The sequence below is a fragment of the Zootermopsis nevadensis genome, unplaced genomic scaffold (assembly GCF_977971745.1).
Source record: "Zootermopsis nevadensis isolate Lab colony 2312 unplaced genomic scaffold, Znev_1.0 Znev_ptg000008l, whole genome shotgun sequence".
NCBI classification, from domain to species: Eukaryota; Metazoa; Arthropoda; class Insecta; order Blattodea; family Termopsidae; genus Zootermopsis; species Zootermopsis nevadensis.
Window position 1 is genome coordinate 8,118,334 of NW_028259140.1, and position 26,511 is coordinate 8,144,844.

At 34.7% G+C, this 26,511-nt stretch overlaps 2 protein-coding genes across 3 annotated transcripts in view; both read right to left on the bottom strand.

Annotated features, from left to right (window-relative positions):
- Positions 1–1,131: 1,131 nt before the first annotated feature.
- RpS19a (Ribosomal protein S19a) lies at positions 1,132–3,205 on the bottom strand. Its single transcript, XM_022063248.2, has 4 exons — positions 3,071–3,205; positions 2,699–2,769; positions 1,942–2,111; positions 1,132–1,523 (listed from the first exon to the last, which is right to left on the bottom strand). Exons 2-4 carry the CDS (start codon positions 2,767–2,769, stop codon positions 1,318–1,320), a joined length of 447 nt encoding a protein of 148 aa, XP_021918940.1. The 5' UTR covers positions 3,071–3,205; the 3' UTR covers positions 1,132–1,317.
- Positions 3,206–4,807: 1,602 nt separating this feature from the next.
- The window catches only part of LOC110829490 (uncharacterized), a 30,861-nt gene continuing 9,157 nt past the window's right edge, over positions 4,808–26,511 (bottom strand). For both annotated transcript variants that reach the window (XM_022063214.2, XM_022063215.2), the window contains exons 9-15: positions 22,776–22,941; positions 19,978–21,143; positions 15,321–15,582; positions 14,241–14,509; positions 13,391–13,523; positions 12,040–12,375; positions 4,808–11,196 (exon numbers count right to left, since the gene is read on the bottom strand). In XM_022063214.2, the coding sequence (XP_021918906.1) occupies positions 10,726–11,196; positions 12,040–12,375; positions 13,391–13,523; positions 14,241–14,509; positions 15,321–15,582; positions 19,978–21,143; positions 22,776–22,941 (2,803 nt within the window). In that variant the 3' untranslated portion in view covers positions 4,808–10,725. The remainder of the gene's footprint in view (positions 11,197–12,039; positions 12,376–13,390; positions 13,524–14,240; positions 14,510–15,320; positions 15,583–19,977; positions 21,144–22,775; positions 22,942–26,511) is intronic.

Here is a 26,511-nt window from a genome sequence, read left to right on the forward strand (position 1 = left end):
ATTAGTCAACATTGCACATATGAAAGCAACAGTAGACTCGACATGTAATTTCAAAGTTAATCCACACTAAACTGCCTTCCCCCTTTCAAAATCATCTGTAGTGATACAAATGCACCCTTGTGGATTAAAATGAAGTCTAATACCAAGCCATTCCATTGTTTTCATTGGCTAACAGACAAATCCCTTGAATATTCAGTTGTATGAACACTGTACATCAACAGTTATCCATTTACAAATAGAAACTATACTGATAAAAGATGGCATATAGATGCTCAGAACTTCTTTCAGGGTATGAAAACAATAATTCAACAACATGCTCTGTGAGAACACATCTTTCAAGTTTTACTTGTTGTTAGGCTAGAGATCCATACCTGCTGTGGTTTATTCAATGTCTATAGTTCAGACTATATAGATTTTGTACTTGTCCACTGTGCAAACTGGAAAACCACAAACAAAACTTACATTCCCACAAAAACTACCAATTCTGCATTTCAAATTCCAGTAAATTATGTGAATCCAAGTGGAACTAGTGCCAACAAGGAAAAAGGTTATCTCATAACACACTCTGTATAGACTGTGTAATTAATAGATATCATAATAATGCAAATGAAACTAGAACATGCTTACAAATCCATCCCCAAAGCAAACATTTTAATCACACACAGGAAAATCTAAAGATAACTGCCACCTTCAAGTAACTTACTTTCAATTCTATCCTTGTTTTCTATACTGTACAAAGTGTTACAAAATATAACTCCATTTTTGGTTCATGAACTTATCGACACACCTAAGTAATATCACATTTACCCATACAATTACATAAACATACTGATAAACAATCAAAAATCTTATGTTCTTGTTTCAAACATGTCTACAAAACCAATTTCTGAAAACAAACTGCATCAAAGTATAGAAGCCAAATACACTGGCAATTAAAAGGTCCAAATGTAGGAAATTAGAAACACTAAGTATGTTACTAACAAATCAAGGTGCAATCCATGTGAGAGTAACCTGCATACAAATAACTGATTTGTTACTGAACTGACCAAATGAAATTAAATCTATTCCAAAGTGCATTATCAACTGGATGAACAAATGGCCAACAAGTATGTCAGTTTAATGAACTCCAAATGTGGAAACCTAAGGACAATAAGATTGTCAGTTCTTTATTGAACATAAATTGGAACAGCCAGAATACATACGAGTTACAAAATAGCAACATGAAACAAGTGATGACAAAACACACGATTTCTTCATTTCTGTAGTAGGATGCCATGCTGTACACAATGTATGCTGTATTTTTACAAGCCAGATATTTCACTGTGGTGGTTGGAGCTGCTTCTTTTGCCGAACTTGAGCTGCAATACGGTCAAGATCTCTGCGACCTTGAACAGTGAGCCTACGTCCACCATCACCAGTCTTCTCGATAAGCTTCAGCTGTTCAAGTGACTGCAATGCCTTACGTGCAACTCCACCTGCACCTCGGCAAAAATGTGATGGGCATACACCATTTCGCTGACGTCCTGTAATGACATTTACTTTTTGGAATAGATTTTTAACAAGATCTTTAATAACAAGTAGAATTACAGACAGAAATACATGAAGATCAAAATGTCTGGGCTTTCCTACTCGCCGGGGCTTCAGCGTTACTGCCTTTGCCTTCCAGCGGCCGGGTATAGGCACGGAGCTTTAACGCCATCCATTTTCAGGGCTAATCTTTAAAAAAACCCAAAATCCAAAAAGCCTTACTGTTCAGATAAGAGGTCCTGTATTATATGTTTGACTACTTTCTGCTTTTACACACCCCTCTATTTAAAATGAAGCGGTTAGAAGACTACAAACATCACAGTTCTGTCCAGAATCTCCTGTTCAGATCACAACAAATTCCTTTCTGAGCAATCACTTCATGGAATAAATAATGTATGCAATGTATATCATCACCTCCAAATATTTTAGTAACAGCGCCAACACCAACAGGAGAACGGAAATAAATGTGCCTGGCAAGTGCAGCACATCTAGTGTAGTACCAATCTTCATCATATGGCGCCAGCTCTTTGAATCTTGCACTTTTCACAAGGTCCACCCATTCTGGCACTTTCATTTTGCCAGTCCTGAGAAGAAAATTGTTAATAAAAACATTCACATTTTAATTCTCTACACCACCTACTCAGAATATTGTATATCTGCATGCAGATAAATTACTCTTTTTACAATCATGGGACACTTTTTAAAAATCATTTATGCTTCTGCACAGGCCTTATATTTTTGTCCCATGTGACCTCTACTCCCGTAACTTATACAGCACGTTTACAAAGTTGGACACCACTGTCACTTTCTAGCTCCTGACAGGAATAGGATGACTTGCCACTTAACACAAGGTTTCCTTTTACAAGTCTAGTACCACTTCACAAAAACAATAAAATAAACTTTCCTATAACATAGCAGTTCCTGCCAGAGCCAGGAAGTGACACATGCATTCAACTTTATCAGCGAATGCACTGTATTTTGCTGATTCCTTTGATGTTGTTTTCAAAGAACCTAAAATGTAGACTCCTGAAATTCTAAGTTTCAAATCTCGTGTCTAATTTCCGTTACACAAGTCACTTCAAAGGATCCATCAAAGTCCGAGACTATGTTTGACATTTTGGTTTTTATGATGAGGAATTGCTGATATTGCACCTTCAAGAAATAAACTTACTTCTTAAGGAAAGCTGAGAATGCTTTCACGAATTTCTGCTGATCCACGTCCTTTAGAGTTACGGAAGGCATCTAAAAAAATGTGTACAAATGTACATAAATACCTAACAGTTGCAATGTGTTATACCACACACAATATTTACTCTTAATTACATTTATAAGTTCACATCAACAACTGATTAAACCATGTGGCCAAATAAGCCATACGCCATGTTTGAACAGAAAAGTTACATTCAACACGCGTACATGTAAATCATTGTACAAGCCCCATTAAAATTAAATTGCAGAACCTTAGTACAATTCCCATTATACTTCTCACAAAGAAAAATACATACTACAAATACTTTTATTTACACATTCCTTTTCCACCTACCTTCCTTCTATCTGCTACCGGAAAGAGCAAATGGTGCTGCTATCAACTTTTAACGGAAGTTACGTTAGCCACAGATTCCCCAATGTGAGCTTTCAGGTTCTCACAGCGGTGAGTCTTTTGGCATGGATAATCATGATAGATATTTCAAGATGGTAGTCTTGAAGAATGTTGCGTCTTGTAGTACGGTATAAGTTTACTTACTTTTCGGCAGTGATTACTGCTTGTATTATTGTCCTGATGAAATGGCACTCCAAACCCAAGCAACAGCTAAAAAACAAGGGCAAACAGCGAATGCCATGCTTGTACCAACATAAAGTATCCACTGGATTAAACATGTTGAGGATAACACAGCAGTTTCATAAAAATGAATTGTGCCTGTCTCGGCATAAACCAAAATGTATTTTATTCGTGTAGGGTCTTTTTACATGATGGAATGTCATATTGATCTGAGTAGTTAGGACTTCTGATTTGTATTCTGGTGGTCCCAGGTTCAAATCTTGGCATGAAGATTGGCTGGTTTAGCCTAAAGAAGGATCTATGGAAAGTAAACTGTCACTATCTTGAGGTTTTCCATGGTTTTCTTTAGTTTCCCTAGGAAAATGCCAGGATAGTACCTTAAACTAGGCCACGACTGCTTCCTTGTGCATCCTTTGCTATTCATTACTCATTTTGTGCTATATAACAAGATTTATTAACAGCTTCATTAAATGAACACTGAATAAATAAAAATAAATATGCATTTTGATCATTTGCTTCCAGCAGCATGTTATAGCATTGTCAAACTGTGAACCAAAATTGATGTTTTTTCTTGGCAATTCTGGGCTCTGAGAATAGGAACTTATTGTTACTGAACACAGAGTGCTAAAGCAGGCAGGTTCATATGTGAACTGTAGGAAGGATGGGTCTGTATCTGCAGCCATGTCAAAATATAAAATCAATTAGAATTGCATGACAAGGAACTTAAATGATTCATATTTGATTTGTAATACACTGGAATGGAATGGATTAGACAATAAGAAACAGACAATTTTGAAAAGAAAAGATCTGAATACCAAAATGTGGATTGGAGGTTAATATGAAGATGGGCATGTGGAAGTAATTTTTTTGCATGTGAACTAGACCGAGTTCACTCAGAACACAGTGAAGTAGAAGACTTTTATTTTGTTAATTATTAATCTTTAGGTTCTATCAAGAGTCAGAACCAACACCTTCATTTTCTTCTCCTTTTCATGCATTAGATTACTGTCTGTTATGTCTCCTGCTGATAACTCCCTTATTGTGAAAATCAAATATTAATCCAAATTCCAGTGTTTGCCACTTTATTTGTTTATTTCCTATACACTCAAATTACTTCCAATCAGAACGTGCCTAAAATAATTAAAACTGCTTCCTTAAGACAGCAGTTCTGAGAAGCTATCAGAAATAATCAGTCTGAAAATTACTTCTTGACTAAAGAATGAAAATTTATATGTGAGTAAATTAAAATTGTCTGTGGCTGACAAAAGTATTGCACAAGCTATCAAGTGTCAATGTTTTCAAACCCTACATCAAAATGACAAATGGATTTATTTATGCCACAAGTAGTGTCTGGCATAAATACAAAATAATTACATGACACAAGACACTTTTCTCAAGGATTAATGCAGACCATATCTGGTATCAGTAATCAGATATCATGACATACAAGGATACTGGGGTGCATTTTAGTGAACTTCCCACTCACTCCTTGCAGTATAATACAGATAAACATAATTTATTTGGTAATTTAAAATCAATGAACATCAAAGACTAAAAAAATGCCTCTATTGTTAATGTAGTGCAAAACTTCACAATTATTAATTCAATTATGCTATATAAGACATAATAATTGGTGGTACAAGAATATAAGTAGAGTATGTAGTTACCGCTGGTAAATAACATTGCCAGTATTACTCTATTCATTTATAATACATTCTCAATGTCAATTACCACACTTTTAAATACTTGGATTGCACTTTCTGGTAACAAATCCATCAGAAACTCCCATTTAGTCCTGCACAAAATTCTCACAGATATATTCCCAGCCAAAATTTTTACTTACTGATATCAGAGAATACATACACAAAGGAAGGGCCAATGTTTGGTTAATTTACAAAATAAAGTTCAAGTAAAATGAGTCACATCATATTTAAAGAGCAAGTATATGTCACATTAACACTGATATCCACCACAGTGCATGCAAAAAACACTGGTATTTATATACAACATTCACACATAATGATGTTTCACATCATTGAGCTTCATTCCAGCATACATTTCTGGTTAAATGTTCATTACATATCAGGATCCCTGTATTCTAGTTTCCATTTTCAAACAGTGTGTTGTCACAACTCTCACAAGCTGGGCCATACATTTAAATGATGCAGTCGGAAAATTATAGAAACAAAATAAAATCTTATAAACTAATATCATTATATTGATGTCTCACCTTATCCTTGGAAACTATTTTTGACAGTAAAATGATTCACATTTCTTTCAGTTATTTCCAGTTCCTTAAGGCAAAAGAATCATTGCAAATGCAATGTTTCTCATAAGAATAGGATAATTCAGCAATTTTGTCTAAACATCTTATTGTCACTGGATGTTTTAATTACATACATCAGCCATACATATGCCAATTCTTCCCTTTAATAAATTTCTCCTTTTAAACAGAGGTAAATGAAATTCTCCATAACAGTTGTGAATTAAAAACTGGGTTTTTCTAAAGAAATAAAAATGGATTCTGCCTACCATGTCCTTTTCAGAACTTCATGTTGTCCATAATACATTTATTTACTCAACTTTCATTCTGAAATTTCTTACTGAAAAGTTACAGTTAAACCTTGTTAGATACTGAACAATTAAAATACTGCAGATAATAAAGTCCCAAAACTAATTAGGCTTCCTCATTCCCAGGATGTGTAATTCAAAAGATACCTAGACAAAAGTAACCAACTATGATCAGATTTGGTGATTAACAAGTGGTTAACCTAATATTTCTGACTAATCATCAGTATTACTGGAGAAAGTATAGTGGCAGGTGAAGTGATATGCACAGGCTGTATATGGATATCTCACATGAATGACAGTTAAAACATAATGACCTTTCTGTGATTTTAAGTACTGTAAGTACTGGATATTTATACTAATAGCATTTGTGTGGAGAGTTAATTTCATTTCACTTCTGAGAATCAATGATCTCAGTACATCCCTGCTTGTAACTGGTAGCATAACCGAGTAACTCAAGAAGAAATGCAGTCAAAATAATAATAACTACCTCTGTACACTGTAGATCCAGTTACCACACTACTATAACATGTCAGTGCTTCTTTTATTTGTTGTAGTGCGGCATCCTGATAAATTCATACACAGAAACAATAGTCTGCATGACAGGATGTAACACGTTATAACCGTAGTTGCTGTCCTGTTACTGCATATTTCACAAATTTTTTGCTTTGTATGTGACCAAGGGTGAAGTCCCCTGAACTTCCAGCTAACACGGTTTTACTGAATTCAGGATTTAATACATACTCTTACTACATATTTCAATAAGCTCTCCATTTAAAGCATAAGATTAAATAAAATTTTCAGATCAGATTCTATGACTCTCATAACAGTTGCAAATTTATATTTACAAATGAGCTTGTGAAGACAACAAACCAAAATCTATTTCACAGAGTAAAAACTGTACTGCCAAAGTTGTACTAACAAAGTTGTTACTTCTTGTAGCATGCATAATTGAGCATGTTGCTATATTTTAATAATTTTCCACAAATAAATAAATTTTATGACAGACACTTATATTCGGTTTCCTGCATTCTTAGATTGTTCTAAAGATGACAGTTCTTGAGAACAACATTTTTCTCAGTTTAGGTGAACCTAAAACAATGTGCCAGTTTAATAATTATTTTTAACAATTCTATTTGTGCACTGAATCTATGATTCAATGCGCTTTGCATTATTCATTTCTAGAATAAAATAATTAAATAACACAACGAAATGTAATGAAACATTGTGTAAGCCTATATCCATTGCCACAATATGCCTGTATGAAATTGGACTTTAAATTACACACATCTATGGGGGAAGGGTTATACAGCAATGTTGGCTATTGCACCTAGCATTAAAATCCTATATTATTCCCAGCAATTTGAGAATTTCAATTAGAGAAGCAGAAACTTTCTCTGAATAACCAAAAATATGCTTCAGAAAAATTCTTTACATTTTAATTTCATTTGTCTTTGTGTCCTGTACAAAAACCATTCCATTCAACAACTTATTTGCATCTGCAGTTTCAGTTTGTGTGTGATTCTGTCAGTATTTTAAAGCATCCACAAGACAAAATAAAAGTTTTTAAACTGCTGCTCTATTTAATTCTAGAAGTGGGAGTATAAATTCCTGTAATGGCAGAACAGCAATTTCTTTCTTAGATACATACAGTAAACAGTTCTATTAGGACAGCAAAATGTTTTGTATTGTACATAAACACAATGAAGAAAATGTCCTGTGCAATAAAAATGGGAAATTGCTAATATTACAACTATATCACTAAACATTCAATAATATATAGAATTCTGAATTTACATTAATGGAAACAAATTACAAGGAGTGTGCATATCACTTTCACACACAATATAGGACAGGCAGTAAGTCATTCTATTCAACAAAAGCAAAGCATTGAAAATCTTTCAGAATAAGCAAAATATTAGTGTAACATACACCTAATATGTAAATTGCCTGCATGTAAGTCTCCAGTCTTGTTTCTGGTTGGTGGCCTGTGCTTATTATGAATAAGTTCAAAGTATAATGAAAAAGTGTACAGTGAAATCTCATTATTATACCCTTATATGAAGTTTTTAAAATAAAGTATTTTTATTTTATTAATTTCTTTCTGATCTCCTATGCAAACAACAAACAAATAATTCAGTTTAATATTTAATGTACAGCATGTTACCTGACGAGAAAAACTTTTCTGCACACCAGTGCATTATTTTGTGTTCAGTACCAAGTACAAATTTTTATAATTTCAATGGAAAATAACATGCAATAAGCATCTCAAAATAATCTTGCCTGTGCAATCAAATATTAAAAGCTAGTTGATAAATAAAGTATTTATTAACTGAGCCCAACTAACACTTGCTGCAAGAAAATTTATGTTGTTCAAGACTAACAATAATGAATGAAGAGAAAAGTGTTTCAAAGCATCTAATAAAAATATATTATACAAAGCTTCAACTTCCTTCTTCCCCAACATCTGTGAAATTCAGAAAAGTTAATAATGTGTAAGCTCTCCAGTATTTACATATGACTGTTCCAGACAGCAGGCTTAGTTCAAAAAGGAATGCATATGCATATACAAGTGACATAACTGCAGGCCTTGGAGTGAGCTGTAAAGTGTGTGTGTGGTGGTGGCGGGGGGGGGGGGGGGTTTCCAGAACTGAAGTTCAGAGAATATGTTGATTGTGGTTTTCTGGGTTGACACTATGTAGTCTTGTAGGTGGTTATTAAAGTTTAGAAGAAACATACCTCTTCCATCATCAGGGTTTATATGTTCCTGTAAAATGTTAGTAACCATGTACAAGACTACAGTGTCACAACCCGTAAGACCCTAAGGCACTAAAAGCTCTTTTTAAATATAATCTGCCAGATACTGAAAAATCAATTATATTAATGCAATGAATGTTATTAACAAATCAACAGTGAAGGAATTAGCTATTATTCAAAGCAGATACACTCTGTTGCGTAAAGTGTGCACATACTGCACAAAACTGTAACATCTTTGTCCCATTAAAACAGTTTTGCTGTAAAATTACTTCAGTTTGAAGTATAGTAATCACAATTGATATGCAATGGGACGACATTTCCTTTGAGTATAGTGCTTTTAAAATTTAGTGGCTATATTTGTCTTTGCTAAGAGAACACTGCCGCATCAAAGAACAACACCCATAAAAGGACAAGCTTTGATGACACTTAAATGACACCTACAACATGATGTAAACTTTTAGGTATCTACTGAAGTACACATGAAATAACTTTTATGAAAAGTGAGAATAAAGAATTCATGAACAAGTAAATGGGAAATATTACCAATTGCCTATAAAATCATATTAACAGATATTTCTCATTAAAGCTCTTTCCACCATATTTAATCACCTGTTCAACTGTGTGAACACGTTATGAAATATATGGCAAATTCTGCCCTACCCTCCTGACACACGCTACTTTGGAACTACTATGAATTACAGAACTCTTTTTGATAACAGACATGAGAAATAATGGATAATGCTGACATGTTCTTGATTCAAAAACATTTTAAAATCTATACACATAGTCAGAAGTATTAGAAAATAATGTGGAAGTAAAATATGCAATATTTTATACATAACAGTCCACACAACCACATAACACTTCATCCATACTCAGTATACTCAGATTAAAGTTAATTTTTATAAAATAAGAGCACTGTCCAGAACAGGTCACCGATTTTCATTGAGCTTCATCAAAATGGGAATAAAAAAAAAGAACTAGAACCAAATCAAGTATTTATGTAACTAGAAATATACTTACGTCTGTAGAACACAGGATCAGAAACCCTAATTTATTATGACATTATGAATCACAGATTTTAACCCACAATGCCTAAATTCCATAACTGTTACCATAATCCACAGAAACGTGAACATGTAATCATGACATATCAATAGATTTTGTAACAGTTGAGAGCATAAACATAGCAATAAAAATGACACATTAACATAAACAATTTAACCTTCTTGTAGATACTTTCCACAAACAAGAATCATTTGGTATAAAGAGAGAATCAGTTAAATAGTTTTTGAATCCTAGCCTCAATCTGTCCTGCATAACATCACATTAGCATTCATCTCATTGTCCAAAGCTTCACTGCCATCTTCATTTACACTATTTTTCAACAGCTATAGTACAAGCAGGCAAAGCTGTAAATCACGTCCATTTTAAATTATTCATCATGATACACGCAGTTCTAATTACTAATTCCAATCTGATATACAGTACTTGAGACACATACTCCTCCAGTTTAAATGTGGTGCTGTCCCCTCTAAAATAAACTTATATTCTAACGAAATCATTACCTGGCAATCTATGCCCAATTGGTGTTAACTAAGTAATATTGAATGATCCGACACTCAATGGTTCTCTATCTTCCAAATTCACAATAAAAAGCTTTGAATCTTCAACAAGCCTTACATAAAAAAACAATACTATTCTACTACTACTACTACTACTACTACTACTACTACTACTACTACTATCACTACATTAATAATAGTGTAACTGACCAGTTTACTATCCTATTATTGTAGAAAGGGTTCTGCAGGAAAATTTGTACTCACAGTTACGGCCACCGCACTATATAATTTATACATTCTACACACTTCTTAAAGAATGCTGGTACAAGCCATAAACTGTGTTGTTCATCTCAGTTTTCTCTAAATCATTAACAAACACTATGTTTCCCCACATCAAAGCTATGATAATTTTTTAATGTCTTCCACCATATACATTATCTATCACAATTATTTTCTCAGTAAAGTAAAATATTGTTAATGGATTTATGCCATTGTTAACAGTACAACTTTCCACATCATGCTGGCTCTTTATGGGGCGGGTTCAGAAATGGTCTGACGCCATGTAGCATGGAATGGAATTTTCAAGATCTTTACTTTTGTCTTCGGAAGAGATGAAGTCAGGAGTTTTTGCAATTTTGGGAGAGGAAGAATTTCTACCTGAGGGGCTGCAGCAGAGGCTTCATCTTTGTCTTCACAGTCTTCTGCAGCTTTAGTCTCACCGTTTCTGTTGCTTTCTAATTCATTCTCTTGATCATTTAGCTTCTCTGTCTCACAGTCATCCTTGATCTGGATCGGTTTCAGGATTGGAATACTGTCACTGCCTGAGGATTTCTTTCCAGTTTTGCTGGGAGGAGCTTTGTTATCCTTCTGACCCTCACACTGATCGACAAAAAGCTCGGTAACCCTTAACAGCTCGTGTGTCACTCCCCAAACAAAGTGTGTGAGTGAGTTACACAGATGGTTCACACCATTCAAAACCATGTGATTTGTAGTAGCTGACTGCAAGTCAAGACAAACATTTATTAGCATATATGAAATTAAATACATATTGTCAAACAATATCAAACAACATCATTGCAGGAGACTTAACCTAACACAGACATAAACACAAAATTTCTTCCATTCCTTGCAAAATCATACTAATGTACACAAACTTTTGCACATATGGACACATAAGTTCCTTTCCATTGCTTTGCAAATACAATCTAATTACTGGTATCCTGTGTTTCATAATTGTTGTTAAAAGCTTTCCTGGCTCAAATTTAGTATAGTTTTTCAAGCTTCTGTGACACTGATATTTTGGAGGCTATCAGTACACTTCTGCCATTACCAAACTTTAAGGTTAACACTGTTCATAAACGTTTGCCATTGAATGTGTTATGGTTCAGTTCAATCCATTTCTTAGACATCTTGACCTCCTTACTGGTCTCATTCATGTGGTTTTCTGACCCAGATGTTGATTGCATTCTTTCTCATGATCTACATGTCTTTACCAGTGCATACTTTTTAATCATCCTCATTGCAGCATGCACATGCTCTCTCTCTCTCTCTCTCACACACACACACACACACACACACACACACACACATGTACTTTTTCAAATTAACATAATTTTATTTCCAAATATAACCCCACATATGAAATGCTAATTTGTTTTTAATTACTTTCTTCCACCATAATCCCCCCCCCCACCCCGAGAAAGTTTGAAAAACCATACTTTTTCTTTGTACATCAGAACATTTGAGAACAAATTTAAAAGCAGCATTACACGTTCAAACATTATTACAAAAAAATGTAATGATCAAAGTACCAAACTGACTGCTACAAGCTGTTGTACCAACCTGTGTCACATATGTCGGAATGATGAGCAGTCTGCGGATATTAGTGCATTGAGCCAAAGCTTTATCAAAGCCAGGTTTCACATCAAAGTTGACAAGTTCGAGGTGTGTCAGTTTGGGAAGGACTGCAATTCCAGCCAGAATACTGAAGGTTGGACAGTCTTTCCCTTGTCCTTTTTCAAGGCGCAGACGTTCCAATTTCTTCAGCCGTGAGAGCGAATCAGGTCCAAATTCAGGGGGAAAGTCGCAGCATTCGCCAAGTTCAAGTGACTCCAAATTTTTAAGAGAGCCTAATACATTGGGTTCCATCTTCCCCAGCTCTTTAAATGTTGTCAGTGACTAAAAGGGATTCCAATACCAAAATTATTAAGATAATTCCTTTTAAATGCAATAGTGAATGAATTCCAGATGGCAATTCAATTTCCATCACATCAAACAATATATAATTATAAAATCCAACATGGCTTTGGCCTATTGTTAATTCTCGGACATTTAGTGTTGACAATCTGAAATTACATTTCACACCACACTGGAGCCAATACTGTCTGCTACAGCCTGACATTTTTTTATAGGGAATTAATGAGGTTTGAATCCACAACCCACTAAAAGCAAATTCTGTATAGTACCCAGTAGTCCTTATACAATCAAATTATCTTTTTGAGTTATATGACTGTTCGATATTACAAAGAAATATACTGAAGGATATGGATTGGTTTCGTGTTGACTATGAGGCAGAACTCAGAAGACGGATCCATCTTCATACAAGGTGTTGTGAGAACCTAAAATCTCAGTGATTTTGAGTTATTAAACAATGCTTTTTCAACTACATAGTGTAAATAGCATCAAAGTTCAGGATCACTGAGAATGATGAGGAAAAAATTGGTAGTGGCCAGTTTTAAGATACTATCTCAGTGTGTCATAATGTAGTGATTATGTTCTCCTGCTTTGTATTCCGTTGTTGTTGTTGCGCTTTTCTGTGAAACATTTTTAACCACTTTTTAAATAATCCACTGATAGAAAGGCAGCAATAAGTCTCTTAGTTACTGCAAAGTGATTGTTATTAAAACCTCTGCATCTATCAACAATATGCCATAATGGCAGTTACATGGTTTATTTTACAATGCTGAGTCAAATGTACATACTATATAGCAATAAATTAGACATGACAGGATGATAGCCTATATGACGTTTTACTGGCATGCTTCTGGACAAACTAAGAAAAAACAAAAAATAATTAGACTAGCCACCTAGTTGAGATTTTATCTGAGAATTTTCAAAAAATTATGCAAGATGCGGTAACCATTACATTACAGTATTCAGTAGTTATGGAACTCCGAGACAAAAGCATACTCACCAGGTGTTTGAGACTAGACAGTTGCTTCAGAGCTACCAAAGTTGTGCTGAGATGAATACCTGAGAGGCTCTTGAGTCGCAGTTCCTGTAGATTTTTGTGATTTTCCACAGACTGCAGGTTAATATTTGAACACCTGAAGTCAAAAAATGTTCTCATAATACCACTACACCAACAAAACCAGTTCCAGTGTGAACTTACAACACAAGAAAAGGAAGTGGGAGAAATGTTCACTAAACATGACTTCAAATGGATGGCTGCAAAGTTTCAGAAAACAAAAACATTTTTTTCAGAGATGTTTGTGGAGAAACGAGAGATGTGAATGAAGAAACTCAGACAGATTAGGCAGCTAAGTTGTAACCTCTTACAGAAGAATATGAAAGAACACAGCTAACAGCAATGCATTCCACAATAACATTTCGTTTTTAAAAGTGGTAAATAATCACTTAAAAATTTGGTGGATGCTAGCAAAATAGTGATGACATTACAGTAAAAATTTCCCAATTTAATCTTCATGGATTCTGTAGCAAATGCCCATATTTATAGTTTACTTATTTCACCCAAGGTTTTCCAAACATAGTTTTAAAAGCATCTCAATTCCTCTGTGCGTCATGTCCGACTTACATCAACTTTCTTGATAATAGATTAAACACTACTTCTGTAACATTCAGAATTAAATCTAAACCTGGTTTAACAGCCCTTCCCTACAAAAAATAAACTGTCTCCATTACTGAACATTCATAATTCTGCCCCAGAAAACATTAAATTTCAATACAAAAATTATATGGATTTTCTTTTTTGTTGCAATTGGGTTTTGCATTCCACATATGTACACAACTGGCAGGATTCTTACTTGATTGACAATGCGTTGATTATTTTCAACTGGGGGCAAGACTCTGCCACCCTCTCAACCACTCGAGCAGGACATCGGCACAAGTCTAAACGTGACAGGCTTGTAGCATGAACAATAGCATGACAAAATTCATCCCACATGGAATGGGTATCTTCATTTGGTACAAGCATCTTGCGCAAGTCAAGGTGTTGTGTCTCATGCCTGCGCAAGCTCTTCACAAGACCATCCCAATCACCAACATGCGAGTTCTTCATCCTCACAGTCCGCCACTACAAGAGGTAACACTGCAATTAGATCTGCCTGGGAGAATTATATAAGAAAATATGCTACTACTACTACGTAGCTACACAAAAAAGAGAAACGTGTGCAAGTCTGTGGATTGAATATTGCTTTCTGAAGTGAAAATCGTTTTTAAAACACTGGCACAATATTATGGCCAGTAATGTTAAATCTTGTAGTACCATAATGCACTGAGAAACAAATAGATTGAGACATCTAATGTAGTTAAAATTGGTTTCAAATTGTTTTGTAAATATGACACAAATTTTCCAATAATATTTCAGTCTGTACAGCAACCCCTAGCCAACTGTTGGTGTTATGTTCCTATAATACAGTGTTAAGAAGATCAAGATCCAATGGGAAACAGGAGTATAGAAAAACGGCAGTCACTGTTAACACTATTAAGCTTAAGTTGTTAGATCCTTCATTATACACCACAGATAATAAGCAATTACAAGTTTAAAAACAAAAGACACTGAATTTTTTAGTTATAAAAATTACTCATCATGGATGCATAAAACCAAGCATTATGAAAGCAAAACTTAATACAAATAGAAAACTGTGGAAGCCTGAAATCTTTGGTTGGTGAGGTATTTATGTATTCACAATTTCTGTTCTAACACCAGCTACAGTTCATATGTTGGCTAACTCTGAAGCCTAGGCCCTTAATTTAATTTAACATTTATGACATATACTGCATTTAAATTTGGAAACATTTAATACTTTTAATTTCTGCTTCCATGAAACAAATAAAAATTTAATACATGCCAGTTTAAAAATTATATGCTTCTGGATACTGACCAGCGAAGGATGTGAGGCCATATCATGCCACATGCGACAGACTCTAGCTGCACGTAGCAATTCCTGAACTTTAAGGTACTGGAACACGTGAAGCAGAGACGAGTAGCCAGCACACACATTCATCATGAAATACTGCATAAAGTGTCTCTCTGTTTCCAGGGTATTTGCCTCAGGAACACTGCTCTTTGAATGTTTTGCAGCAGGGCCATCTGATTCATGGCCTGCTAACTTGTGCTTCCCCTTGCTGATGTCCTCAGAATCCCTGTAATAAGAAAAGCATAGCATTTTCCATAATAAACAAAAAATCAGTTAACTGTCAGGATCATATTTGTTTCCAACATCAACTTTCCCAGTTGCAGTTTTATGATATTTCTGATGTCTGACTGAAAGGCAAAGGTGAAGGAATCCACTTCTGAGGTGGAAGAGCCAAGAGGGTGAATTACAGTCACTCATAATGACAGCAACATGATGAAGATGAGAAGGCAGAAGGAACCTACAACTTAATTTGAACTCCAAAATGGGGACCTGGACCATGTTAAATGGGAGCCTTGTCACCATAGCATCATACATTTTCAGACGAGAACCTTCTGTATGAAGGGTAAATTTAAATACAATAAAGATGCAATCACAGACAGCCTTTTCTGCTGCATGGGGGCTGGGCAGTTGGCTAACAGCTCCTCATCATGAAAAAAAGAGAATGTTACACACAGCCTGATTTCGAACACGGAGGGGTTATTCTGAACGACCTAAACAAATTAAAATGGGCATAAGATTTGGATCTTGAAATGTCAGAAGTCTCTATAGGTCAGGTTAATAGAAAAGAGCAACAGAGACATATAAATTTAGTGGCAGTAGAACAGGTCAGACTGGAAAAATGTGCACCAAGACCATGTTTTTGGGCTCATTTTAAGTCAAGAACGTCCAATGCCAGAAAGTCAATCAGTATGAAGATATGAGCATTTTAAGGCTGCTAACAAAACTGTGTAGAATAAACTGATTCAAGTCCATTGTGTACATAGCGAAATACAGCACTACGGCTGAGTTGTTGAATAATGTAATGGCACACACAAGAAACAATCAATCCTCTCTTTTAAGGTCTGTTACTACCATTTCACGAGGGGCTACAACGTGCATGACCAGGGAGGTCATTTTAAGTACTTACTTTATTAGCACAAGCATTAGTAACTACTTCATAACATTTCATTATTTATAATTTATATAAGCCAAATTAAATAAAATTAATGGCATGTTAACTGATCTTACAATTGTTCCATCAGCAACCTAAATTCTTAAAATGCCCATATCATCTTAACAACTGACTTTTGTACATATGCTTAATGGACCTTTTTGACTCAAAGTGACCCCAAAAACATGTTCTTGAGCTATAGGCATCCTATTGCAGGACATCTGTATTTGAACAGATGAATGAATGTACATGGAGCCTACTACATAAACAAACTGAAATACCCAGAGCTGAGTCATCAGTGTCAAAGTATGGCTTCACTGACACCGAAATTGCTAATGAAAAGTTTAAAATGCATAAATAACAAGCGATTGACCAAAGTCTGGCACAAATGATTCAAGTATCAGATAAAACAATACACTCTACATTTCGCACATTTATTAATTCCATTTAGAATAAGAAAGAACTGCCACAGCCCCAGAAGGAATCCATTACTGTACCTATTAATAATAAGAGGAATAAAAATAAATGTGGCAATTAATTAGAAATTTCACTGTTATCAACTACATACAAAGTAGTATCAAACATTCATCTCAAGATTAACTCAATACACTGATGATATTATTTAAAAATATCAGTGTGTATTCTGATGCAACAGATCAACTATAACTAAGATGATATTTTTTTGGTTTTGGCACCATGTAGACTTGATGATAGGAATCAACTAATGAGTCTATATGGTGCCAAAATAAAAAAAAAATCATCCTCATTGCCATGAAATCCTCGAATCTCACATTGTAAAATATTGTGTATGTCAGATTTGGGGGTGGGGGGGTGTGTGTTTACAGTGGGGCAATACATCAGCTATTTATACACTTCAAGAAAGCCTACGATTCAGTTAGGAGAGAAGTATTATATAACATTCTCTGGCATGAAACTATTTCAGCCAACTGAAATGTGTTTAAATAAATCCTATAGTAATATCTAAAGTAAACAGAGGTTTGATTCATTTCATGATCAGAATAGTCTCAGACAAGGAGATCACCATTACTTCAAACTTTTCTACAGAGAGAGAAAGAAGTTCTATTAACAATAATACGGAGGTTCGACTAGAAATACAGATGATACTAAGTACATGTTCCTGTGTTGTTACAAGAATGCAGGAGAAAATCATAATCTGAAAATAGCTTATAAATCTTTAAAACAAATCGGCAATGTTCAAATATTTGGGAATGACAGCAACAAATCGCAACTATATTCATGAAGAAACGCAGAATATTACTGAATATTATGATGATGATCAAATCATGAAGAATGAGATGGGAAGGTGCACACATGATTTCAGTTAGAAAATGCAATGAGATCACCTGAAGCACTTTGGCATACATGTGAGGATAATTTTAAAATTGATCTTAAATAAATAGGGTGGGAGAGTATAAACTGTATTCATCTGGTTCAGGACAGGGACCAGCGGTGGGCTCTTGTGAACACAATAATGAATCTTCATTTTCCATGAAAGGCAAAGACTTTCTTCACTAGTCGAGCAACTGTCAGTTTAACAAGAAGATTCTGCTCAATGGAGTTAGTGGGAATCTGGTATTCTAAACAAGCACTAAGTTTTGACTTATCAGATGTGTGGAATGAGGGAGGTGCATGTTAAATCCAGCCTGTCCTGCATTTGAGAAATGTGATGTGGGATTTCATCACCTCACCCCTTCATCACCAAGAATCCATCAATATAATACTAATGCACTGTAGTAAAATTTTCTTTTTATGTAGACAACAAATGAATATTTTACTACGTACATTTATTTAAGAAAATTTCAGTCATAAGTTTCTCTTGCACACACGCACACATGCACACACACAACTAAATAATTATTTTACACATCTTATTCTGGTTATCAAGTAATTCAGTAAGACACTGACACAGAGCAATGTTAAGCAGCTGGAATTGTAAAAGAGTACACATGACATAACAAGATCTGCAAATGCAAGTTTACTTTTCACAAACATCTCCCACTGTTTGTGTGTAAATTTAATATTTCAGTTTTAAATGCACATAAATATTACAATGGCTTCTTTTGATCACAACTTCATATTTCTCCATTAACACAACGTTCCTGCTGATTATTACAGTTAATAACAAACACACTCCAAACTGTCTGACTGAAATGCAAATAATTAAAGGAACAATGTGTTAAATATTTATGCCATGTTTATTCACCATTAGTGGGTCCATGTGCATACAATCTGCTAATTCAGCCTTTCCTTCTCTAAAATTTCAGTGCCACATTTGTATACAAACTATGCAATTCTTCTTCTCTACAACACAGAGAGGGTCTTGGCAGCCTCCTTTCAGGAAACATAGAGAACTGTTATGCATGTTGAAGTAAATAAAATAATATCAACATCACTACTGAAAATCAAACTTCATCAATTCAGACTATAACCTGTCATTTTACTGAACTGTCACTGCGCCTCTACTTATCTACTAAAATAGTAACAGTAGTCATCTTCAGAAACTTGCCATCTCCATAAAAAAACTATACTGTAAGCAACACCCAAATACAAACAATCATGAGTATGCTATAAACACATGTCTATAAATATAAGTACATGTTCAAATTCACTAGACTGCCCAGGTGGAGTAATTAAAAATATTTAAACCAGTAACAGTAACCAAGCCCATGTAAATATACATATATATATATATGGTTAACAAATCATTAAACTCTTTCCAATTTCATGCCTGATGTCAGAACCTCTTTCATGAACCTCTGTTTATTCAGGAGACAATAGAGATATGGAGTCGGCTGCTCCATTTTTAATATTCATCTAAAGGTGCATAAGAAATATCCAGTTCTTCAAATACAAGTTAAGTGATGCAGTTACATCCTTATGTTGTAACAAAAGGGGTATCTATCATATGGAATGTCTGAATCAGAAATTACATTTAAAAATGAATCCATATAAGTTCACACCCTTACTAGGATTTGAACCCAGATTGCAAGTGTTAATTACCATAGTGAAACACATAAGCTATTTCAAATGGCTTAATATTGAAGAGGCTATTCAGGAAAAGAGACAATCAATACTATCTAACAAAAACACTAATCTGGAGAGGAAGGAATGTGATAGGATTTTATGGCCAGCACACCTACAGATTATGAATCTGTAAAAAACAAAACAAATAAATTAATACACTAATAAAAGAAGCACACTAACTTTCAGCAGACTCTACACTAATCAATAATTACTGAAGAAATAATAACCTTTATATATTCTTTTTTGGATTATCAGAACATTTTATATGATAAAAGACTTTCACAATTTCTTTTATAAACTGAGTATACTTATAAATATAGTGCCAGGAAGTACACATACAAGTGAGCCCAAAAGTGAACAAATGACACTCTGGAAAGCATGTGCTTCTTTGTGGTACTGTGATGTTAATGAACAAACTGGACTAACCTCACATGTCCATCCATCATGCCATCTGCAGAGTCTCCCATCTTCTCTGGGCTATCTGTTGGCTTTAATGACTGCTGAAGATTGCCAATAATGAAGTTACCAGGCTGAAAGCCTGGAGGGCCATTGACAATCAAATATTGTGGTTGTTGCTGTTGAGAGTTCTTGTTTGCCAAACCATCCTGTCCTGATGTTGCAGTTGATGATGTGGGAATGAATGTTGAACCTGACCCCATAAAAGGAACCAGTAACACGCCTGGAGGATTCTGAAGGCCTCCAGAAACCCCACTGCTCACAATATAAGCTGATGATTGTGGTAAAACTGGACCTCCAGTAGTCACAAAATTTGTGAGAGGAGATGTACCCTGTACTACACTGAATGTCTGTCCACCATTGGCAGATGATGATGGCATAAGGACTTGGGGCTGCCCAATAAGGCCTGGAGTACCACCAAAAACAGAAGTGGTACGACCAGTTGTGTTTGTGAGGACCAAACTAGATGCTAGTGTTACAGGAGCTTTATCTCCCAAAGGAGATAAATCTCCTGCCAGCACAGAGGGCTTTGAAGTTGGTGTTGTGGCTGTGGCAGCCATTGCTGGGGATACAGACAAAACATTATGTTTTGGAACAACAATATACTTTTTACCACCCACACAAGCAACAGACTGAACACTGGAGGGGTTTGGAGGAGAAGCCAAGGGGTCACTTGTGGTACCTGTTGAAGAGACAGAGTTGCTCAATGATGTTGAAACAACATTTGAGGAAGTTTTGGCAACTCCGCTGGGACTCAACTGAATGGTGGATGATGGTGGAAGCCATGTGGTAACAGAACCCACAATAGTGCCCTTGTTTCCAGTAGTTCCTTTCTGTCCCTGCTGAGAAGGAAGGACAGATTCACGATTTCTTGGCACTTTCACAAAACGAGGGACAGTGATGAGTTTGCCAGACTCACCCATGCGTGGTAAACGTTGCAGTTTTGGGGGTGAGGAGGGTGTTGCAGCAGACTGGCCTACAGTAGTGTCACTCGGAGAAGTCTTATTTCCTGCACCAAGAGCACTGATTGGGGTAAGTGGTGGAGGAGTAGTTGAGATAGCCAGTTTGGGGCTTGATGTATTGCCCTGTTTCGTTGTAGAAGATGGCTTTCCATCTTTCAATTCTTGCTGACAGTTCTGTTAAAAGAAAACAGCACAGCTGTGAGATATCACATGACAATGAATGCACTTTATTCAAATTATCTGCACAGGGCAAACACAAGTGATAACTGACAAATTAAAATATATTAGTACTGAAATACATCAAAATAAAGAAAGAAAAATATGACACAGAAAAAGTTACACAAAAGTAGTTTGTAGAACTATCCAATGGTGTTCATGACAATCACAATTAAAAGACCTAACTTACCAGATATGCCACATTTAATATGTAAGAACTTTTCTGAGGATAGCTCTGAAAATGTGTGTATTCTGATATTCCTTCATACTGTCATCCAGACAATAAATAAAGATGTACATGAAACACCTTTGTTTTCACCTTTCAACCATCTGACACGGCTGGGAGCCAAAGAAGAATTCATTATACTCAGATGCCATAGAAGCTTCATATCATACATAGTACATGAAGTTATTTACGTCACATTTGCGTATTATTTTAGTACATATTTGTGTGAGACCTGTTGCATATGCAGTGACCATTATTTTACTAAAATGTAAATTCAATGTCAGCATGTGTACGCAAAAATTTATTATTTTGTTAAAACAACCAAAGACACTATTCAAGATAAAATAATAATTTATGCTGAGATATATTTTCAAATTACACAGAATTCTAGCAGGATCTGTGCTTAAAATAATGTTCCATTTCCACAAGATGCCAATTCTCATTTGTAAAAAATAAATAATGGTACTTTTATTATAATTTCCTGTAATAATATTTCCACTGTATGTACTTTCAGAAAGCTTTAACTGAAACAAGACATCTAATAAGTGTGTATAATAATACAATATTTGATAAGTTAAGGAATTAATAATTTACAATAACACTGGAAACTAAGAAAGAAAGCAGAAATTATCAGAAAAGGTTTTAGAAACACTGAAAGAATACAACACCTATTCTAACCACACCTGAACGGTGATTGAGGACTTTTAAAAAAATCACAGACTGGTAATAGAGAAAGCTGGTGGTGGCAGATTTATAATGGCACAAATTCAGTTCTCTACACAAGGAAACAAACACACACCACAACAAAATTTTCATATTTCTTCAATTCCACTACTGGTGAAACATTTTATAAGATTTGAGGTTCTAACAATAGTGAAGATGTTGATGTGTCTTCTGGGTTGTAACAACATGTGGACTTGTAGCTACACACCAAACTTTTGGAGAAACATCACATGCTTCACCATCACCTTCTTTGTAAATACAAGAAGTTCATTTTGAGGGACATTCAGGATTTTAACTTTTTATAACAAAAAAAAATTATTTTATCATTTGTTTACAGTTATGTTAACAGTAATGTAATGGTTATGAATTGTAAGGTTATGATGGGCTGGACATGTAAATCAATAAGAAAAGAAATGCATATAGAATTTTGGCACAGAAAAACCTCTTGGAAAGCATCACTTGAAAGACCAAAAAGAGAGATGTAATGAAGAGATGTTATGAGGATAACATGTAGCTTTAACAGCCTCAATATATCTATATAAAGAGAAAGACAGTTTAGATTTCTCTAAAACTAAAACTACCTTATTTCTATGTTATAATAGTCTACTGGCCATCAGTTTAGAGTAATATTTTGCACTAACCTTACACACATAGCTGTGGATGGTTTCAGAGATAGTACCAAGTCCCACACACTCAGGATGGTACAGACACAGGCACACTCGGCACTGAAGTGATGGAATGAGACCCATGACGCCAACACAGCGTATCGAGCACGGTTCATTGTTGGACTTCTTTCCACTGACACTCCTGCAAAGTGTGCGGTGGCGAAGGCAGCAAGGGTAAGGCCAAGGTCAGAGAGGACACAGGCAAGTGAGGATAAAATAGCCTTAACATTATCTGCATCTGAACTATACTCGGAGAAGATTCTGCTAGAAACATATCTAATTTGGTTAAGCCTTATGACGTTCATGCCACTATTTCTACTTCGCCTACCTTGGTTCTGTAACTTTCATACCATTGTCCTAAATATGTAACATTCAAAAAATTCAAATTTTTAAATAAACTTAAGGCACTGTAACTAATTTAAGTAAAAAACACACCCAACTACTGATTCTCACACAGTTCCCCAAACTTAATCCAATTCCAAATATTATTTAAGTTTAATATTTACAAAGTATTAATAAGCACTCATGACAGTGTGGTGCCATGTAGGGTTCTGAAGGATTAGCATAAAGAGTAAACATTTACAGGCCTGCACAGCCATATGTGGGTCTTTTAAATTGTAGGTACACAAAATCAATTTTATTTCAAGTAGCATCTCTAGAAGGTTATCTTTAACAGCCCTGCTTCTTTCTTTACAGATAAAATGCACATCACAGAATTTACCAAAGTGTTTAATTTTGCAGTCACTTCCAAATGGTGTCTCCTAATATGTACTAAAATGTAAAATTACACCTATGCAAAAGCAACATGAACTAATAATGTATAGGGGTCATGAAAGTAAAGCTCCATGCATTCTCAATCTTAACACTAGATGGAGATGTTCAGTAAGATTCACTTATTGTTATGTTACAGCAATGCATTCTCAAAATAAAATTATTCCATTCTGGAACACTTTTCCATGACAAAACATTAAGGACAATAAAAAACATGACATGACCAACTCAAATAAATGATGCTAACTTTTTATATTGCTGTAATGCAGTGCTTTCAACCTTGAAACTTCCTTTTCTGTAATAAATTACCTGAAGTGAAACCTGTGGACCACTTTGAAGGAAATTAAAATTTTACAACCATTACATCTTAGCAAGTTAATGTACAAAATACTTCATACAAAAGTCACTCACCAGATCAAATGCTTACATCAAACAAAAAAGTAAAATACATATTTCATGTATTTGCCAATTTATTTTCTACATTCCACCAGCATGGTACTTACACCAAGCCAAAATAATTAGCAAACTGGTACTATCATACTGATGGCTATGAATAATCACAGATGGACAGACACCAATGATTCAGGAATGCAGTTCTGAAGAAAGAATCAGAATTCTAAGAACATTGTATCAAAATTTTAGATTTTAAAAACTGTATAGTCTTTAGTACCAAATAAAACATCTCAATATTTGAAGATCAGAAATCATGACAGATAATAACTCGATTTTCTTTTAAACTTGTTACCTGATCTGAATAACTTAATTCCCATATCTTTACTAACTTCATAGTCCTAGAAAAGCTTGATAGTCACTCAGCTGGTAAATAATCCATGTTATCCTATGGAACTCAAAGATTCATTACTTTAATAACAGCCAGCCACTAGATCATATCCTGCGCCAGATAAATGAAATCCACGTCTCACACCCCATTTCTTTAATGTCGATCTTAATATTATTCTCTTATTCATACGAAGGTCCCTTCTCTAAAGGGTTTTCAACCAAATTCTCTAAGCAGTTCTCACTCTTGATGCATACTGCATATGCCTGCCCAATCCACCCCTTCTTAATGACATAGAACTACAGAATATCTCTAAAAAGGAAAAAAAAGTATCTGCTTAGACACTATAGCAAATATTGAACAACACTGTTTATTGACAGAAGTAATACCAAAGCAATTAAATCCCTTAAAATTGTTATTTTAATTACTTACATTATCTTGTAAATGTTCCTACATAACAAAACAGAAATCTGACACATCAACACAATTCCATATACGCTACTCATTTAATTTAAAAGCAAATGCCATTTTATGGTTTTAAGTGGTATTTTTAATCCATGCTTCAACACATTATGTTCACAACATTATTACAGGGCCCCAAACTCAGAAGCTATTAACTATAAAGTAAATAAATTCAACATGATAAATTTCACATAACTTGGAAAATACAATAAAAGAATTTCGAAAATTTATAATTTGAAAGTCATCCCAGTTCAACTATGAAATATTCAAGATTAAGAAAATATTAAATTCTGGAAAACCACACAATAAGAGTCAGCCATTAAATTTTGGGTTTAGAGTATGAATTCGTAAGTTTATATCTCCAGATGTTTATTACTACAAATTCATCTAATGAATTAAATATAAACATCTTCCTTTAGATACAACAGTCAATTCTGCTTATAATCCTTTACAAATTATTAACATCTTAATGTTACAATATGATATAATAATGATTTCTATTGCATCATGATGGAAATTAATGACTGCTTGTTAATGGCTACTTTCAGACAGAAAAACAATGAAGGCAGAAATGCAAAGAGCAATCTTTCATGATTACAACATAACAGCATGTGCGTACAATGCAGTCCCTGGAACAAGCATTAAAAACAAATACTATGAACCTGAAGTACACTTCTGGGCTAACACTGTGGTCAGTGTGTACAGCCTGAGGAAATAGGTTGGCATTGAAAAGGTTAAACTCCATTTATTCTACCTGCAAGTTAAAATCAAAGAAATAGGATAGGTATATTGTTAAAACTTGCAACAGCCTAGTAAATTGTAAAGGTAAAGTTTGTCCCTGTGTTTAACTATTTGAAGCTGAAACGTGTCTAAATAATACATAAGATTCTTAAAAGAAAACATAACACTTCTCCATTACAAAGATCAACTGGTCAATGCAAAATACACAGTACATTGTTCCTCTCTTCTTACAGACTCACGGGCCACAGGGTTAAAATAAGGACAGTTTACTGAAACACTTCAATAAAAATGCTAATAAATTAGGCCAATAACTGTAAACAATTTTCTTTAACAAAATCACAAATTGGTGTGATGTTTAAATGCTGACTTTACTTGAGGAAGATTTAAATATCAGATTTAATTTCTCTGTTGTGATCTGAATGCTTCACTCTGAGAATTCAGTTTTGACATGTCACAGTTTTTGATTTAATGTTGTTTATTAAACTGAACACCATCTCACAGTGATAGTTACTTTATTTAATGACACTTTCTTCAGTAGCTCAGACTATATAACATTGAATGAGAGGATGATGGTGAATTAGAAATAATGTGGAAGGAAGCGGTCATAGCCTAATTTAAGGTACTATCGACATTTGCCTAAAGGACTGAGGAAAACCACAAAAAACCAGTGAGGATAGCTGGTATCTAGGCTGAAATTTAAACCTGGGACCTTCCAAATTCAAAGAAGTTTTAACCACTCAACCACGACATTCAGTAGTTACTACAAAATACTGATGACAATAACAATACATGTTTCTGGATATGAGGAAAAAAAATTTCATTAAAACAGTGGGACAGCATTAGAAACACTTTATGCTGGCTGCAGAGTGAGAAACCCACATGAAGACAGCTACTTACACAATAAACAAAATTTCTTTCATTGCAAAATGTTTTGACATTGTTTATATCATCTCCACACGA

Excerpts from the sequence above, each read along its gene's own strand:
- RpS19a (XM_022063248.2), bottom strand. The coding sequence starts at position 2,769 with ATGCCTTCCGTAACTCTAAAGGACGTGGATCAGCAGAAATTCGTGAAA. Across the intron at positions 2,112-2,698 it reads TTCTCAGCTTTCCTTAAGAA|GACTGGCAAAATGAAAGTGC; the intron begins GTAAGTTTATTT and ends TTTTCTTCTCAG. Across the intron at positions 1,524-1,941 it reads TGTTACTAAAATATTTGGAG|GACGTCAGCGAAATGGTGTA; the intron begins GTGATGATATAC and ends ATGTCATTACAG.